At 43.1% G+C, this 17,478-nt stretch overlaps 1 protein-coding gene across 8 annotated transcripts in view; it reads right to left on the bottom strand.

Moving 5' to 3' along the window:
- Positions 1 to 17,478, bottom strand: part of SUGCT (succinyl-CoA:glutarate-CoA transferase) — a 1,185,368-nt gene that overhangs the window by 578,432 nt on the left and 589,458 nt on the right. For all 8 annotated transcript variants that reach the window (XM_075828569.1, XM_075828573.1, XM_075828572.1 and 5 more), the window contains one exon: positions 2,112 to 2,209. In XM_075828569.1, coding sequence (XP_075684684.1) covers positions 2,112 to 2,209 — 98 coding nt within the window. The remainder of the gene's footprint in view (positions 1 to 2,111; positions 2,210 to 17,478) is intronic.

The following is a 17,478-nucleotide window of genomic DNA, read 5'->3' as shown; positions in this document are numbered from 1 at the left end:
GCAGGATGGGGGATGAGGGCAGTTGTGTACATCACCTATTAACAATAGTGGATGCTGTGTTATCCGCCTACAGTTTTTTTAATAGAAGTGTTAACTGTCATTGTAATCCTGCCTGTGATGAAAATAAGATGACTGCTGAGAAGTGATCTCTACAGAACAGGAAGAATTAATCTGTAGCCAAAGTAAAAACTGCAATGGAATTCTTACCCAAAACTAATCAGCATAAAGCTAAAGACTATGATTCTGAATCTGTGATTTTTCTCTTTCTGCATTAACCCGCTGTAAGCTTGCAAATGGGCCATGTACTGCATGCTGATGAGGAGTTCTAGGAATCATCTCCATTATATCGCTGTGCATAAGAGTCTGCTCTGAGTAAAGGCTCTAGCTGTGCCCTGATTGGTCGCTAGAGCTGTCACTCAGCGCAGAGGGTGTTCAGTGAGGGAAAACCTGGAGCATTTGAGCAACAGCACTTGCGAACGTGATGCCGGGGGAATTAAAAAGTTGATTCCTCAGTCATGCCACTTGCATAATCGACACCACTGTTATAGTTATGCTGCCCTCCCGACTCTGAATATTTAGATGTAAGCAGTTTTGATGGCTAAAAACTGCCTTTTGGCTCCAGAAGCTATGCAGAAGCCTCTGACCACTGTATAGCGGCCATACTGGGTAACTGCAGCTCTGCTCCTATTCACGTGAATAGGAGCAGAGCTGCAGTACTGTAGAATGGCCGCTATACTGTGTCCAGAGTCTTCTGCTTCTACCGATCACTGCATAGCTTCCGGCGCCGGGAGGCAGCCAGAACAGCTGATTGGTTCGAGGTGCGTGTGTTGGACCCCCACCAATCATATACTGATGCTCTATCCTGTAAATAGATTATCAGTATAAAAAAAACAGCCCTGAAGCTGGACAACCCTTTAAGGTAAGGCTTACATATGAGAAATGTAATGCTAAGCATGCGTTCATGAATGCAACTCCTGAATGGCAACTATCCACTATTGTTGCTACCAAAGAGATTGTCAATAACCTCTGAAAAGGATCGCCGATCGATGTAGTACGTGATCATTCGTACCTATACAGTTTGCATCATGCCGAAAAAAGATGAGTTTTAGGACCGCATGAAAGATGCAAACAGTTAATATATGAGCTTTTGCTTATTTATCGGCTGATCACTGGGCCCTTTTACATGATAAACGGAAATGATCATTCAATTCCCCCAATAAAAGGCCTTTACATATCTTGTTAAAAAGGTCACAAAGAGCCCAGATTGTACTAGCAATAATGTGAACAAAAAAGTAATGGCTGGGTATACACTATGTCATATCTCAGAAAATGACCTTTTTATAATAACGTAGTATAAGTACTGTTGTGTTTGGGTAAAGTAAAAATATTTGCTTTCTGTTCTAGAACATTATGTAGTTCTAGGTAGGCTTAACTTACTGTTAGGAAACACCTATTCCTTTAATGATCTCCTTGACTATTGTTATGGCTTCTGGGAGGTTCTGGCTTTTCCTTGAGCCTATCTCTTTTCTCTATCTTCCTGCCTATCAGATTTGGTTTAGTATTTATACCAGTCCTTCTCACTCAGTCTTTGCTTGTGATTTTCCTTACCTTCAGGTGTCTTGATCAAGCTTCTGACTAAACCCCATACCTATGACTTTTGGACTTCTTGGAATACAGATCTCAGCTTGTCTCTCCCCTTGTTTGCTGATTTGGATTATCTGCTCCCGGCTGGCTCTGACCTCTGATTTACCTGGTGTCCACTTGCTTATTGATTTGGACTTTCTGTTTAACCTCTAGTTGTCTGGTTATTCTGTTTAGGTTTGCCTGCATTGCACCTCTTATCCAACATTGAACACTGCTAAAACAACCTGAGTTCTATGCAGCAAAAACCATGCCGCCTTGCGGTGGGCTTTGGCGAATACCATAGAGTAGCCTTAGACTCTGTTGACAAAAGTTGTGGCGGATTTCAGGTTGCGGATTTATATGCATGTTCTCTCCCTAGCAATTCCATAAAACTTACCCTGTGATTCATAAACAAAACATTGGCACTAAAGAAATAGCTATTATGTCTTTAGTACATTTATACAAAGAAAATTTCTAAATTCACATACCGTCCTGTTAAAACTTGAAGAAGTTCTTTTCTGTGCTGCACTCTAAGTTTGTTAGTCTTAAAACGGGGATCATCTACAAGTTCACAAAGATCCATAACCTAAATAAAATCAAATCAAACTATTGTTACACACAGAATTAAAAATATATACCATAAAACGAAAACTTAAACATAAAGGCTATTTTATATTTTTTCCTTAAATTAAATGGATATTACACTTTGAATCTAACAGACAATGTAGCAAAAAATGTTTCATTGCATCATAAATTCACAGTGCAAATGGTATTAGAAGCACAGTTTAAATACAAAAATCGCAGATATATAACACCTGACATTTGTCAATTTGCAAAAATGTAGGAATCCCCTATGTGAAAGAAAATGCAAATGTAGTAAAACAAATATTTCCTTATGGCAGTAGTGCAATTATGAATTTGCGTTATACAGTTCGATCTTTTTTTGCAATTAGTAACAGCTTTAAACATGGCATGTAATTTCTGCATAATTTTAGTAAACAGATCCTTTTTGATACAAAAGGGGAGATTATATAAACTGTTTGCAATATACCACATATTGGACCTTCTATGTAACTACTAGATTTTTCTAAACTGGGTAGTGTAAAACTGGCGATCCAGTAAAAGCTGCCTATATACAGTACAATAGATTAACCCCTTAAGGACACAGCCTGTTTTGGCTTTATGGACCAGGTAAAATTTTTTAAATCTGACATGTGTCACTTTATGTTGTTACAACTCTTGAATGCTTTTATTTATCCAAGCGATTCTGAGAATGTTTTCTCGAGACACATTGTACTTTATGGTAGTGGTAAAATTTGATCGACACGTTCAATATTTATTTGTGAAAAACAGAACATTTTGAGAAAATTTTCAAAAATTTGCATTAAAGTAATTACTAGTTAACATTTACCTTATGTCTAGTTCAGTTTAGATTTGAAGTGGCTTTAATAGCCCTATATATTAGAAACTCCCCATAAATCACCCCATTTTGAAAACTGCACCCCTCATAGCATTAAAAACAGCACTTAGAAAGTTTATTAACCCTCTAAATGAGGGGCTAAATAAAGATTATCGGAAATCGGAATAGGGAATCTGTACTATAAAAACTAGAAAATAACAAGGATATGTGGTATAATAAACAGATTAATAGCAAAAAATCCACCTGATATAGTCATTGAAAACAAGTTATGCGTCTATCTCCATTGTGCTGCATAACAAATGTGTTAATGTGTATAAATAGGAAAAAGGTGATATAGCTCCTTGAACATGGAAAATCCTAAGTCTATGTAAAATTATGTGTATTCTACAGGATGTTAGTGTTAAAATTATACCAAAGATGCGTATATTGATTGTTGCCCTCGGACCAGATAAATTCCGTGCGTCAGGACCAGATCAATTTTTATTTTTTGCCCTGAACATTTCAACGCTCCTATGTTTTGTTTTGTTTTTTTAATTGTTTTTCACCTACATAGCTCTGTGCGTAGAAAAAGCATTTTTTCCATAGCATTTTGAGGTATTTTTAAATTTATATATTGTTTATATTGTGGTAAAAATGGTAAAAATCACAATTCACAGTTTTATTACTGTTGTTCACCAACATCAAATGTTGGTAAATTTATTGCAAATACATTAAAAAGTTACACGTGGATCTGATTTTAAAATGATGAATTTTAAGATTATTATGAAAATTTTCTTACACATTTCTTTTCTTACACATTTGCAACTGCAAATTATACACTTTGGGCCAAAATATTGTACATTGTTACACAGTATGAGCCATCGAATATGATTGTCTGTGAAACTACAAGCCAATGGTCAATCCATGCATCTAGAATGGATCTGTTGCATTTTAGGTGGAGTTTTTTGGGAAATAATAAATCCAAAACTCCATGGAATTTTATGCCATTGATCTTTGACTGAAAATTAGCAACAAAGGGTCAGTTTGTAATAGGGCTGGCTAGCACCATCGAGAATTGACACCGCTGCAAAGGTTGAGGTTTACCATTACTTGTATATAATAAGAATCAACTTTATGTAACATATTTGTTCATATTCATCTCAGAAAAAAAAATAAAAATGTAAAAATGTGCAAAGTACATTAAATGTGTTTTGTTCTTCTAGGTCACTAAGGCAAACTTAACCTTAAAAATCTTATAACATTCCAACAGGTGGACCATAAATTAATACAGAATAAATAATAAAGCCTCGGTATACATACATGGTGGCAAATGTGTATATTCTGGTGTCAGGTCTCCAAGAAGAATCTCTTTTTTTCTACTTACGTTTGTTTATGTCATCATGTGGAGTTAGAGATATGACCTAAACCCACTGAACAATTTTGTATAAGCGAACACATTTATTGCCAGATAATGAATGTACTTTTTAAGATTTATGGCCACTATAATAAATCAATGAGGCGTTTACTACTCTTTTTTTCATTGCTGGACTTAGAGAGTGTGGACTTAGCAAAAGTCTGTCACTTCTGAAGCAATGGTGACATCCTGTGGCAATAATGTATATAGGGCTCCATTTCTATGACTAGCAGTGCTTATACTCTTGTATTCAATCTGCCATCTGTGTAATGTCACTGGGAAACATTTGCATATATTATAGTGAATGTTTTAACGTAATGACAGTAACAGTTAACATTGCATCTCTGCCTACTTAACATGTCAATCAACTTGCATCTAACAAAGGATAACTGTGTTCTTGTTTATAAATGTCAATGAAAACAAACTTTTCATTATATGTTACTGTGCAAAAATTTTCGGCACCCTCAAATTTTCAATGTAAATTTTGTTTTACGATGTCTATTCTTTTTTTTATTATTACATACATTCCTCTACAGTTAGTGAAGACGTCTAAGCAAAACTTGTCAGAAGCATCTCTGCCAACAAGCGATTAGGTCAATGTGAAAACAAACTGAGGAGATTCAGCTAAACATAAGGACTGGGATGTTGACCGATGTGAATAAGTTCTGTTGAGCGATGAGTTAAAATGTAAAAAGTTTTGGATCAAACAGAGGCTGTTTGTCTACAGAGGACCTGGATGGTGCTACATGGAAGATTGTCTGCAGCTGACTGTGAAGCATGGCAGTGGTTCCCTGCATATTGAGGACTGCATTTCTGCAAATGTGCAGCATCCCAGAAGATACCCTTCTGGTTCCCTGTTATTTGTATGGCATGCATTGTATGTGTTTTACATGTCTTTATTATTTTTCACACAGTGTGCTGTTCACCAGCTGAAGAGAAGGATGAAGGTATCAGTGGGGAGCCACTAGAGCAGGGGTGGGCAAACTTTTTGACTCGCGGGCCACAATGGGTTCTAAAATTTGACAGAGGGGCCGGGCCAGGAGCATTTGGAGGGAGTGTTTGGGCCGGATATACTAAAGCATTAAATGTAGTGTGTGCAAACCTCATAGCACAGTAAGAACACTACAACCCAATTTATTAACTGTCTTTCAAATGTGAAAAATAGCCCTTATCAGTTAATACATTTGTCTCAAGGAATATGCAAGATATGGCATTTACATACTATTTCGCAGATACTGGGAGGAGGAAATGTAAATAGATTAAAATAACATACGCACTGTGATTTATCAAGAAAAAAGTTCTGTTGACTGTAAATTAGCTGCCAACCTCTGAGCAGTAGCCGCCCGTTCTTGTGTTGACTGCTTGCTAGCATAGTTTGCATGCTTCGTGGCAAAGTGACGGCTGATATTGTACTCTTTGAAAACCGAAGGGCTTAATGGTGACGTGAAACGAAGTGAAAATTAAAGTGAAATAAAGAGAAATACGCGCTACATTAACCCCTTAATGACCGGGCCATTTTGCACGTTAATGACCAAGGATTATTTTTTGTTTTTTCATGGTCGCATTCCAAGAGTCGTAACTTTTTTTTTATTACGTCGACATAGCCGTATAAGGGCTTGTTTTTTGCGGGACGAGTTGTATTTTGTAATTGCACCATTTTTAGATGCTTACAATATATTGATTAACTTTTATTAACTTTATTTTAGGAGAGAATTGAAAATAAGCAGCTATTCCAGCATTAATTTTCACGTTATAAATTTATGCCCTTTACTATGCAGCATAAATAACATGTTACCTTTATTCTACGGGTCGGCACGATTACGAGGATACCAAATATGTAAAGGTTTTATATGTTTTCCTATGTTTGCACAATAAAAACCCTTTTAGAAAAAAATTACTTGTTTTTGCATCGCCGCGTTCCAAGAGCCGTCATTTTTTTATTTTTCCGTCGATGTGACCGTATGTGGGCTTGATTTTTGCGGGCCAATGCGTAGTTTTCATTAGTACTATTTTGGGGTACATAGGACTTATAGATTAACTTTTATTTTATTTTTTATGGGGGGAATGGGAGAAAAGAGAGAATTTTGCCGTTGTTTTTTGCGGGTTTTTTGGACGCCGTACATCCGGCGGTTTCATTAATGTGTTCATTTTATTGGTCAAGTTGTTATGATCGCGGGGATACCATATATGTGTATGTGTTATTTGTTTTGACACTTTTACTGAATAAAACCACTTTTTGGGCAAAAAAAGTAGTTTTATTTGATTTTGACTGTAATTATTTTATTTTTTTTCAACAAACTTTATTTAACTGATTGACATTTTTTTTTTAAGTCCCACGAGGGGACTTCACTATGCGATGTGCCGATCGCATATATAATGCTTTGTATACTTAGTATACCAAAGCATTATTGCCTGTCAGTGTAAAACTGACAGGCAACCTGTTAGGTCATGCCTCCGGCATCGCCAAACAGGCAGTTGCGGAAGACAGACCTGGGGGTCTTTGTTAGACCCCCGGCTGTCATGGAAACCCGAAGGCGACCCGCGATTTGTTTGCGGGGGCGCCGATCGGGTGACAGAGGGAGCTCCCTCCCTCTGTCAAACACATTAGATGCCGCTGTCACTATTGACAGCGGCATTTAATGGGTTAAACTGCCGGAATCGGAGCGCGCTTCGATTCCGGCAGTTGCAGCAGGAGCCAGGCTGTGTATAACAGCCGTGCTCCTGCCGCTGATCGCGTGGGTACACTGGCAGTACCCGCGCCATCACAGGACGGATATATCCGTCCTCCTGCGCGAACTAGCAGCTGCTGAGGACGGATATATCCGTCCTTCGGCGTTAAGGAGTTAACAACGGTCAATGTGCGCCATCTATTGGGAAAACGTGGGCATTGCAGGGAAAGGGGAAAAAAAAGGAGGTTTTTACTATGATTTGGACAAGTTCGGCGGGCCGGATTAAAAAGCCTAAAGGGCCGTATGTGGCCCGCGGGCCGTAGTTTGCCCATGTCTGCACTAGAGGGTGCATTGTACATCTAGCATTGTTTGAAAAGGGGGTGGAGCCTGGCTACAGCCCTAGAGCCTCACTCTGACTCTGTCTCACAGTCTACACAGAGGAGTCGGGTCGTGTCTGTGAGGAGACAGACATGTCTGCTAGCTGCTCTGACACAGCAGATTAATACAATCCTTTCAACTGGCAACAGGTCTCAGCACCTGCAGCCCAATGCAAGAGGAGGAACAGTAAGGAGATTGTAACCAGCATATCATCTCTATCATCACCACAGCAAGTATTATTTAGCTGAAAAGCTGTCTGTCTGTTTCTGAGGAGAAGTCTATATAATATTGGGCCTCAGAACTCCTGCTGGCGCTGTTACCGGTTCTGCCGCACGCCACAATTAATATAAGAAGTGTCTATCAAGTCACTCAACTACAACCCTCATCACTGAGAAAAGTGAGTTCATTTATTACACACGATGCTGGAAAAGTGAATGATTTCTAGATATAGCTGGACAATTGAAACCCTCATTGGTCACCCACTGGTCCCTTCTTCCCCTCAACTGCTGAAGTGGACAGAAGATAACGTGCCTCCATTTTGGAAGACTGTATAAAGTTCTTCAGTAAACGTGAGTTATTCAAATCCCCTGTGTCGTCTGGTCCCTGCACTGCATAACATCAAGGGCACCCCACATACCACCTTGCCAGGCGCACACATACTACTACCACCATCACGGGAGTTGCTACGGGGGAAAAGACTATCACCACCATCATCCATAGTGCAGCCCCCCTGTCACTGTGCCAGCCCGAGAAGGAGCGAGGGAGGAGAGGTAGAGATTCCTACAGATACCTCAGGCCATACACCGTGCACTTCACTACTGCTCCCATCCTCCTGGGAAGCTCTTCCTCGTGGTTGCTGCATATAAACTTTGGCGTCACGAACAGGATACGTTTAAATCTCATGTGGGCCCCAAACCAGAGAGACTTTGTCCCAAAGCCCTGGTCCCCACCGTACAAAGCTGCAACCGCAGCTGCAAGAGACTATTTCAGCCCCAAAAGGGGTTAAAATCACTGTTTCCCGGCAGTTCCAGCCCAAAAGGGGTTAAGCCGCCATTTTACCTCACAAACTGCTGCGTCACAGTTCCATTTACCCGCTCCAGACAGGTTAACCTGCGGCGCCAGTCTAGCGCCACCATCTGGATGATTATAGGAACTCACAATATCCAGCACAGGCAAGAGGGAACGGCCGAAAACTGCTAGGCGCCGCCATCTTGGATGAGTGAAGCCTCTGCACGGCACCTCCACCGCGGATCCCCTGCAACCAGCAACTCTCCCAAAAACATCACAGGAGAGCAACGGAACAGCCCGGTAACAAAGTACAGCCCAGAGGGAAGCAACAGCATACCATCGGTGAGTCCCGATTCAATTGGCCATCAAGTTAACCCCTCCTGTACCACCACCGGTGCCCAATAAAAAGCCCGGGAGCATCCTGGACATCACTCCGGACCCAATAAAAAGTCCGGGAGCACCTTTAACAAGACCCCCGACTCAGTTAAAAGTCCGGGAGCGCCAATAATAGACATTGGAAAAATTTAAAGGGACAGTAACAATGTCGGACTCAAGTGACACGGAAGAGCCCGGTCTCAGCACGGTCACTACACCGGCCATGACAGAAAGAACAACACCTGCTGCAGCACCCTGCATCATGCCGCTGTCCATGCCCTACTATGCAGGGGCCCCATGGCTGCCCCACTACAAAGGTGAACCACACACCTTAAAAGACTTTAGAAAAAAGATGCTTGCCATGTTCCGCCTCTACCCCATTCCAGAAGAACAGAAGGTAGAGATCTTAATGGGACAACTACAAGATATGGCCCTAAAAGAAGTGGAGTCCAGGCCACGTATCCAAAAGAAGGCTGTGGATCAGATCCTGGTCCAGCTACGTACCACCTTTGAGCCCAAATCCATCTCTGAGCTCAGGATGAGGTTCATGGACAGAGTTCAGCAACCAGGTGAGACACTCCGAAATTTTGCTCTTTCCTTACAGGAGACCATGAGGGCCATGATACAAGCCGACCCCCATGAGGCTGAAAAAGCAGACAGAATCCTGAGGGAGCAGTTCATTGAAGGAGTCGCCTCAGATTCCATGAGTCATCAACTACAAATGATGTCCGTCCAGAACCCTGACAGCACCTTCCATGAGTTTAAAGAACTGGCCATAGAGGTACTAGAAAGAAGGCCCAGAAGAAGAACAGTCAGGGCTACCACCCCTCTTAAAGAGGCAGAAGAGGAACCTGCCCCAGTAGCACCACATCCAACACCTTGCAAGCCCATCACCTACCAGGCTACACAGGCTCAAATCACAGCTGGAGGAGATCAGTACCAAGATTAACTGAAACTCATTGCCAAAAGCCTGGAGCAAGTCTGCCAACGACTGGAGAATCTAGAAGCCAGCTCTCCAGTAAAATGTGAGCTGCCAACATCTAGAGACAGTTATCCAAATAGTCCTAGCAAGGGCTACCGCAATAGTCCCAACAAAACGTCGACAGATCGCTTTGATGAACATGGGAGACCTGCCTGCAGACACTGCCATAAGATAGGTCACCAAGAACGTCAATGCTGGGCGTTAAACGGACGTCTCCCGAGGCAGAGGACCATTCCTCGGGAGGAGAAATAATAGGTCCCAAAGATCCAAAATGGCTGCCACGGTTTGTCGGACCTCGTCCAGAAGTTACCATCCGCATCAATGGAGTACCATTTGCTGCCCTCCTGGATACGGGATCCCAAGTGACAACCATCCAGCAGGCCGCCTTTGAACAACACTGGAGTAGCGAGATCCTGATGCAACCTCCAGAAGCCTGGTTAGACGTCATCGCTACCAACGGCCAGTCCCTACCTCTGCACGGGTACTGGGAGCCTACTGTCCAAGTGGGAGGAGTGCACTTACCTCAGCAAGGAGTCCTCGTGATCAAAGTTAAAGATCAAGGACAACCCACAGTAATTCTGGGAATGAACATCCTAAAGCACTGCTATGGAGAAATGCTAGAGGCCCTACGACAATCCGTCCCCACGGCTTCCCAGGCTGCCCAGAAGGTAATACACAAGACCATCCGTGTACTGGCTGCCCAACAGCGATTCACCAACGCCAGAGGAGAGATCTGCAGAGCTCGCATCAAGGATCACCATCCAGTAACCCTAAAACCTGGCACGGAAACACTGCTATGGTGTCGGGCCCGTTCAGGCCTACAAGGACTTGACTACCAAGCCCTAGTGGAACCAATACCACTAGATGAACATCCAATGGTTATGGCTGCCCGAAGTTTAGTGACTGTGGTCGAAGGGAAAGTACCCATCCGTCTTCTCAACTTAGGAGACCATTCAGTAACCCTGAGGAAGTACTACCCTGTAGCACAGCTGTCCCAACTCAGTGTGCAAGACCTGGTGGACATTCCAACTGTCACCGCTAAACAGGCTGCACAGCAACTAAAGACGTCAGAAGAAGCACCAGTAACACCCTGGTGGGGAGAAATCCAAGTGGGAACTGCAACAACACCTGCCTACCAGATCCAAGGAGTACTTGAAGTGGCTCTGAATATCCATGAAGCCTTCAGTAAGCATCCTCTGGACAATGGGAGAGCAAAAGACATTGAGCACACTATTCCCACTGGTACTCATCCTCCCATTAAGGAAAGACACAGGCCTATACCACCTGCCCTATACCAAGACGTGAAGCAGATGGTCCACGACATGAAAGAGGCCAAAGTCATCCAAGAAAGTCACAGCCCCTGGGCTGCACCACTAGTTCTTGTCAGGAAGAAAGATGGCAACCTTCGCTTCTGTGTGGATTACAGAAAAATTAATAACATTACCCACAAGGATGCCTATCCTCTTCCAAGGATTGAAGAATCTCTGACAGCCCTGGGATCAGCTGCCTACTTCTCTACACTGGATCTCACAAGTGGTTACTGGCAAGTACCAATGTCTCCAGCTGATAGGGAGAAGACAGCCTTCACCACCTCAATGGGCTTATTCGAGTTCAATTGCATGCCCTTCGGACTGTGCAATGCTCCTGGAACATTCCAAAGGCTGATGGAAAGATGCCTAGGTCACAGGAACTTTGAGACTGTGCTGCTATACCTGGATGACGTCATAGTCTACTCCAAGTCCTATGAAGATCATCTCAAGCATCTAGCTGAAGTGTTCCAGGTCCTAACCAAAAATGGCTTAAAAATCAAACCCTCCAAGTGTCACCTCCTCCAACCTCAAGTCCAGTACTTGGGACATATAGTGAGCGCAGAAGGCATAAAGCCAGATCCTGAGAAGATAGCTGCTGTCCACAGTTGGCCTACACCTACCACTGTGAAGGAAGTAAGAAGCTTTCTCGGATTTGCCGGGTACTACCGGAGATTCATTCCTCATTTTGCCCGCATCGCTGAACCGCTACAAGAACTCTTGAGGGGGCACCCTAAAGAACACTTGAAGAGGAGAATTCCCATTAACTGGAAAGAAGAACAAGAAATTGCCTTCCAGTTACTAAAAAGATTATTGACTGAACCACCCATTCTGGGCTACCCAGATTACAGCCTGCCCTTCCATCTTTACACAGATGCAAGCAACCAAGGACTTGGTGCAGTGCTGGCCCAACAACAAGGAGACAAAGAAAGAGTGATCGCCTATGCAAGTAGAGCACTCAAAGGAGCTGAAAGAAACGATCAGAACTATAGTTCCTTCAAGCTGGAGTTCCTTGCATTGGTCTGGGCCGTCACAGAGAAGTTTAAGGACTACCTTGCCGCTTCTTCCTTCACTGTCTTCACAGATAACAACCCGCTAGCACACCTGAACACCGCAAGGCTGGGAGCCTTAGAACAGAGATGGGCTTCACGATTAGCAAATTACAACTTCGTGGTCAAATACAGAACAGGCAAGTCCAACATCAATGCGAATGCCTTGTCCCGCCTGCCTACAGGAGAAGACCCGGAGAATCCTGATGATGACAACCACAAAGAGGAAGTAGAGATGCCTGCATTCTACAACCGCTTTGCAGATCCTGATGCTATCAACAACAAAACCCAGGTACATTGTTCTTCCCAACAGGCCAAGAAGCAGTCACCAGAACAAGAACAATGGGCCCTGTTGCAAGCTGAGAGCAGAGTGATTGGAGATATCCTAGACTACCTGGATACCAAAAAAATACCCATTAGAATCCGCCGAGGCAACACAGACCCAGAACTACTTCGCCTTTGGAGACAAAGGAAACGTCTCTTTGAAGAGAATGGTCTGCTTCTGAGGAGAGTGCTGGATCCCATCACCAGTAATCGGCTGCACCAAATTGTCATCCCAAGGAGAGATGCCAAAGTTGTCCTTGAGGCATACCACAACAAGTCTGGACACTTTGGAGTTCAAAAGACAGAAGCTACAATTCGCAGAAGATTCTATTGGATCGGAATTAGAGGTGATGTCGAGAAATGGTGTCAAGAATGTACTGCTTGTGCCTTAGCAAGAGGAGAGAAGCCAAACCAAAAGGCCCCTCTGCATCCTATCGTGAGTCATCAACCGCTGGAGATCGTGGCCATCGACCATGTGAAAATGGAGCCAAGTAGAACAGGATACACCTATGCCATGACCATCATCGACCATTACACCAAATTCACAGTCGCAGTACCAGTAAAGGACTTGACAGCAAAGACCACCGCTGCAGTCTTCCTAAAAACTTTCCTTCTACCCTATGGCTGTCCTGAGAAGATCTTGACAGATAGAGGTTCTGCATTTGAATCCCAACTATTTCAGGAACTTTGTCAGCTGTACAACTGTAAGAAACTAAGAACAACCGCTTACCATCCCCAAGGAAATGGGTTGTGTGAGAAGATGAACCAGATTCTGATTGAGATGCTCAGAACTTTACCGCCTCATCAGAGAGCTGTCTGGCCAAATCATTTGCCTGAGTTGGCGTACATCTACAACAACACTATGCAAGCCTCCACAGGTTACACCCCATACTTCCTATTGTTCGGAAGACAAGGAAAGCTGCCTTCAGACATTTCATTGAATGTGTCCGTTCCAGATGACTTGAACCCTCTACCAACCACAGGGTGGGTGAGTGAACACCAAAGACGCATGGCTGATGCAAATGAAATTGTTGAAGCTAGGATGGAAGAAGCGAGAAAGAAGCAACAACATGATTATGACCAACATGCTAATGCTAAACCCTTTCAAGTTGGAGACCTTGTCTGGTTGAAAAACTTTCAAAGAACCAGCAAATTGGACACTAAGTGGGAAAGAATCCCTTATACCATCAAGGCTGTCCCATACCAAGGAACAGATATCTATGAGATCCAAAGAGATGGTAAACAACCGCAAATTGTCCACCGTAACAGGCTTAAACTGTGCCTACAAGATCAACAGTTGCCTACCATTGAACAGGAAATATCAATTGAAGAACCAGTTGCAATTGATCTACCAGAAGTAACTGAAGCTATTGAAGCAACAACTACTGAGTCCTCAACTCAAGAGCAACACTTGGACATAAAGAACCCACTGAGTTGGTGGTTTACCCCAATTTTGTCATTCCTTGCACCTGATCCTACACCTACAGGGTCTACAACTCACACAGAGGACAGATCACATCATGTACCTGCTGTTGTTGTACCTGAACCTGTCAGGAGATCAGAGAGAACCACTAAAGGAGTGAAACCAGTTCGCTATAGGGATTGAATATAATTGCAAGTAGGGAACAAGAAAGACTCTTATGTTCTAGAGCCCCTTCTTCATTTCTTCATTTATTCCTATCCAAGTTAGGCCGAAGCCTACCAACCCTTGTTACGTTCAAGAGGGAATATCCCCATAGACTCTGACGTACCAGAGCCCCTCATATCCTAAGTGCCATAAACTGTTGGACACTGCCGCTCATCTTGACTTGAGACTTCTGCCCCTCATCTTCCAACTGTTACAGAAGAAATCTTCGCCCCTATTCCCCCTTCGAGAGTCAAGAATACAGGAATACAATGTTATTAAGATGTTTGCATTTCATGTTAACCCTTTTTACATCTTTTAGGCTGTTCATATCCAAGAAAACGACGAGGACGTCTTGTCTTAAGTCCGGGAGTATGCAGCATCCCAGAAGATACCCTTCTGGTTCCCTGTTATTTGTATGTCATGCATTGTATGTGTTTTACATGTCTTTATTATTTTTCACACAGTGTGCTGTTCACCAGCTGAAGAGAAGGATGAAGGTATCAGTGGGGAGCCACTAGAGGGTGCATTGTACATCTAGCATTGTTTGAAAAGGGGGTGGAGCCTGGCTACAGCCCTAGAGCCTCACTCTGACTCTGTCTCACAGTCTACACAGAGGAGTCGGGTCGTGTCTGTGAGGAGACAGACATGTCTGCTAGCTGCTCTGACACAGCAGATTAATACAATCCTTTCAACTGGCAACAGGTCTCAGCACCTGCAGCCCAATGCAAGAGGAGGAACAGTAAGGAGATTGTAACCAGCATATCATCTCTATCATCACCACAGCAAGTATTATTTAGCTGAAAAGCTGTCTGTCTGTTTCTGAGGAGAAGTCTATATAATATTGGGCCTCAGAACTCCTGCTGGCGCTGTTACCGGTTCTGCCGCACGCCACAATTAATATAAGAAGTGTCTATCAAGTCACTCAACTACAACCCTCATCACTGAGAAAAGTGAGTTCATTTATTACACACGCTGCTGGAAAAGTGAATGATTTCTAGATATAGCTGGACAATTGAAACCCTCATTGGTCACCCACTGGTCCCTTCTTCCCCTCAACTGCTGAAGTGGACAGAAGATAACGTGCCTCCATTTTGGAAGACTGTATAAAGTTCTTCAGTAAACGTGAGTTATTCAAATCCCCTGTGTCGTCTGGTCCCTGCACTGCATAACATCAAGGGCACCCCACATACCACCTTGCCAGGCGCACACATACTACTACCACCATCACGGGAGTTGCTACGGGGGAAAAGACTATCACCACCATCATCCATAGTGCAGCCCCCCTGTCACTGTGCCAGCCCGAGAAGGAGCGAGGGAGGAGAGGTAGAGATTCCTACAGATACCTCAGGCCATACACCGTGCACTTCACTACTGCTCCCATCCTCCTGGGAAGCTCTTCCTCGTGGTTGCTGCAAATGGAGTGGGTGATTTGGTCAGAATTAATTGAATCTTCAGTGCTGAGAAGTCAAAGCAGACTTCAGGGAGGTGTTTGAGTGGTCCCAACTTCATTTTGAGGCAGGATACATCAAAATCAAAGAATTATTACCATTCAAAAGGAGAACATTAATCAGCAGAAGGTCTGGCCACCACAGAAGCCTGATGTGAACATCATCAAGGCTAACTTGCATTAACTGCAGACACAAAAGGTGACAAAGACCGCAGAAGAACTGCGGCTTTTAGTTTTCATACTGATTTTACTTGGACTTTTGCACACTACTGTGTAAGTTTATATTTTTCATTAAAAAAGAAAGTTAAAGAGTAGACTGAGCTTTGGTTATCATCCAACATGTCAAATTGGCCCACGGCACCTTATTTTCTAATGCTCCTTTTTATTCCCGAAATATATGAAAGTCCCTGCTGACCAACTCCCACCAATGGAATCTTCTGACAAATATTAAATTGGTTGCCCATTCTGGAGAATCCCCTTTTGGTAGAAAGGTCCCTTAAAAAAAAGTCAATCACAAGGACCCCATCGATCAAATGTAATCTGCAGGGAAACCTGCCAGCAATTGTCCAAATCCCTAACAACACCACCCAAGGACAAATAAAGCATTTCATGATGCCCACAGTCAATGGGCTAGTAAGTGTAATGCATAAACATGAGAGGTCCTGCAGAGGGAGGATATGGCTTTGGTTTAAAATTCCTCTACTAAGAAAAACCAGCAATTCATAAATGAATGAACATGCAGTTGTCTGGCATTATGGTGTATAAATGTGACATTTTCATCTGTTTACCAAGAGTTTCTAAAAATAAGCCTACCATGTTTTACATTGATATAAAACACTTACCTATAAAGGAAACCTAGATATGGCGAGTTATTCACAAGATACAAAAGATATTCATATCAGACTACTTATTTAAGCTTTGGGTTGTTGGAAAAAAATTCACTAACTAATCAAACAGTGTATATTCACATATTTGCATGATATAAAGTGAAACATCTTTAGGATTACCATCCAAAATTGCAGTAAAAATGGTCTTGTAGAGGAGTGGTCCTATTTAGGGATGCACGATGCATCAAAACTTTGATACGGTTTCGATACTGTGCATCCCCAAACGGTTCGATACCGTTATTTCATGTATTTTGATACTAAGCTGTGCGGCCGCACAGCTCAGTATAGTAACACATGAATGTATGAGAGTGGGGCTGTGGATATGTGATACATGTGTTATACAGCCATTTCCCCGCTCCTGAGTCCTGAAAAGTGCACGCCGTCAGGATGATGCGATGCGGCCAGCGCTGCACTAATGAGCGGCGGCACTGAAGACAGAACATGGCGGGCGCTGTGCAAAACACCCTCCTGTTCTGTCTTCAGTGCCTGAACCGCCGCTCATTAGTGCAGCGCCGGCCGCATCACCTCATGCTGACCGCACGCACACTTAATGTCAGGAGCGGGCAGCCCCGCTCTATAACGGCGGAGATCAGAGAAACCTCATCTCTGCCGTTATTCCCCTGAATGCTGCGATCAAAGCTGACTGCAGCATTCAGGAGAAAATGAGAAGAGGGGATGCCCCTGGATCGCGTCACAGGGAATTCCTGTGACGCGATCGAGGGCCATACCATATATGGCCAGACAGCCCAGGGTCCATTGAAGGGCTGCCTTACCATATTTCCTGTTCGGGCATACTGAGGTATGTCCTAACAACTGCCTGTGTACTATACGTACACAGGCTAATGTGCTGGCATATATCTGATATATGGCAGTACATTAAAGTTTAAAAATAAAGTAAATACATAAAGTAATAAAGTAAAAACATAAAGTAATATTAAATTTTAAAAAAAATACACATACACTTTTTTTTACAATAAACATTAAAATAA

Source organism: Rhinoderma darwinii, chromosome 5, assembly GCF_050947455.1.
Source record: "Rhinoderma darwinii isolate aRhiDar2 chromosome 5, aRhiDar2.hap1, whole genome shotgun sequence".
NCBI lineage: Eukaryota > Metazoa > Chordata > Amphibia > Anura > Rhinodermatidae > Rhinoderma > Rhinoderma darwinii.
Note: the sequence above shows the minus strand (reverse complement) of the source record. Positions and strands in the feature narration are given on the sequence as shown.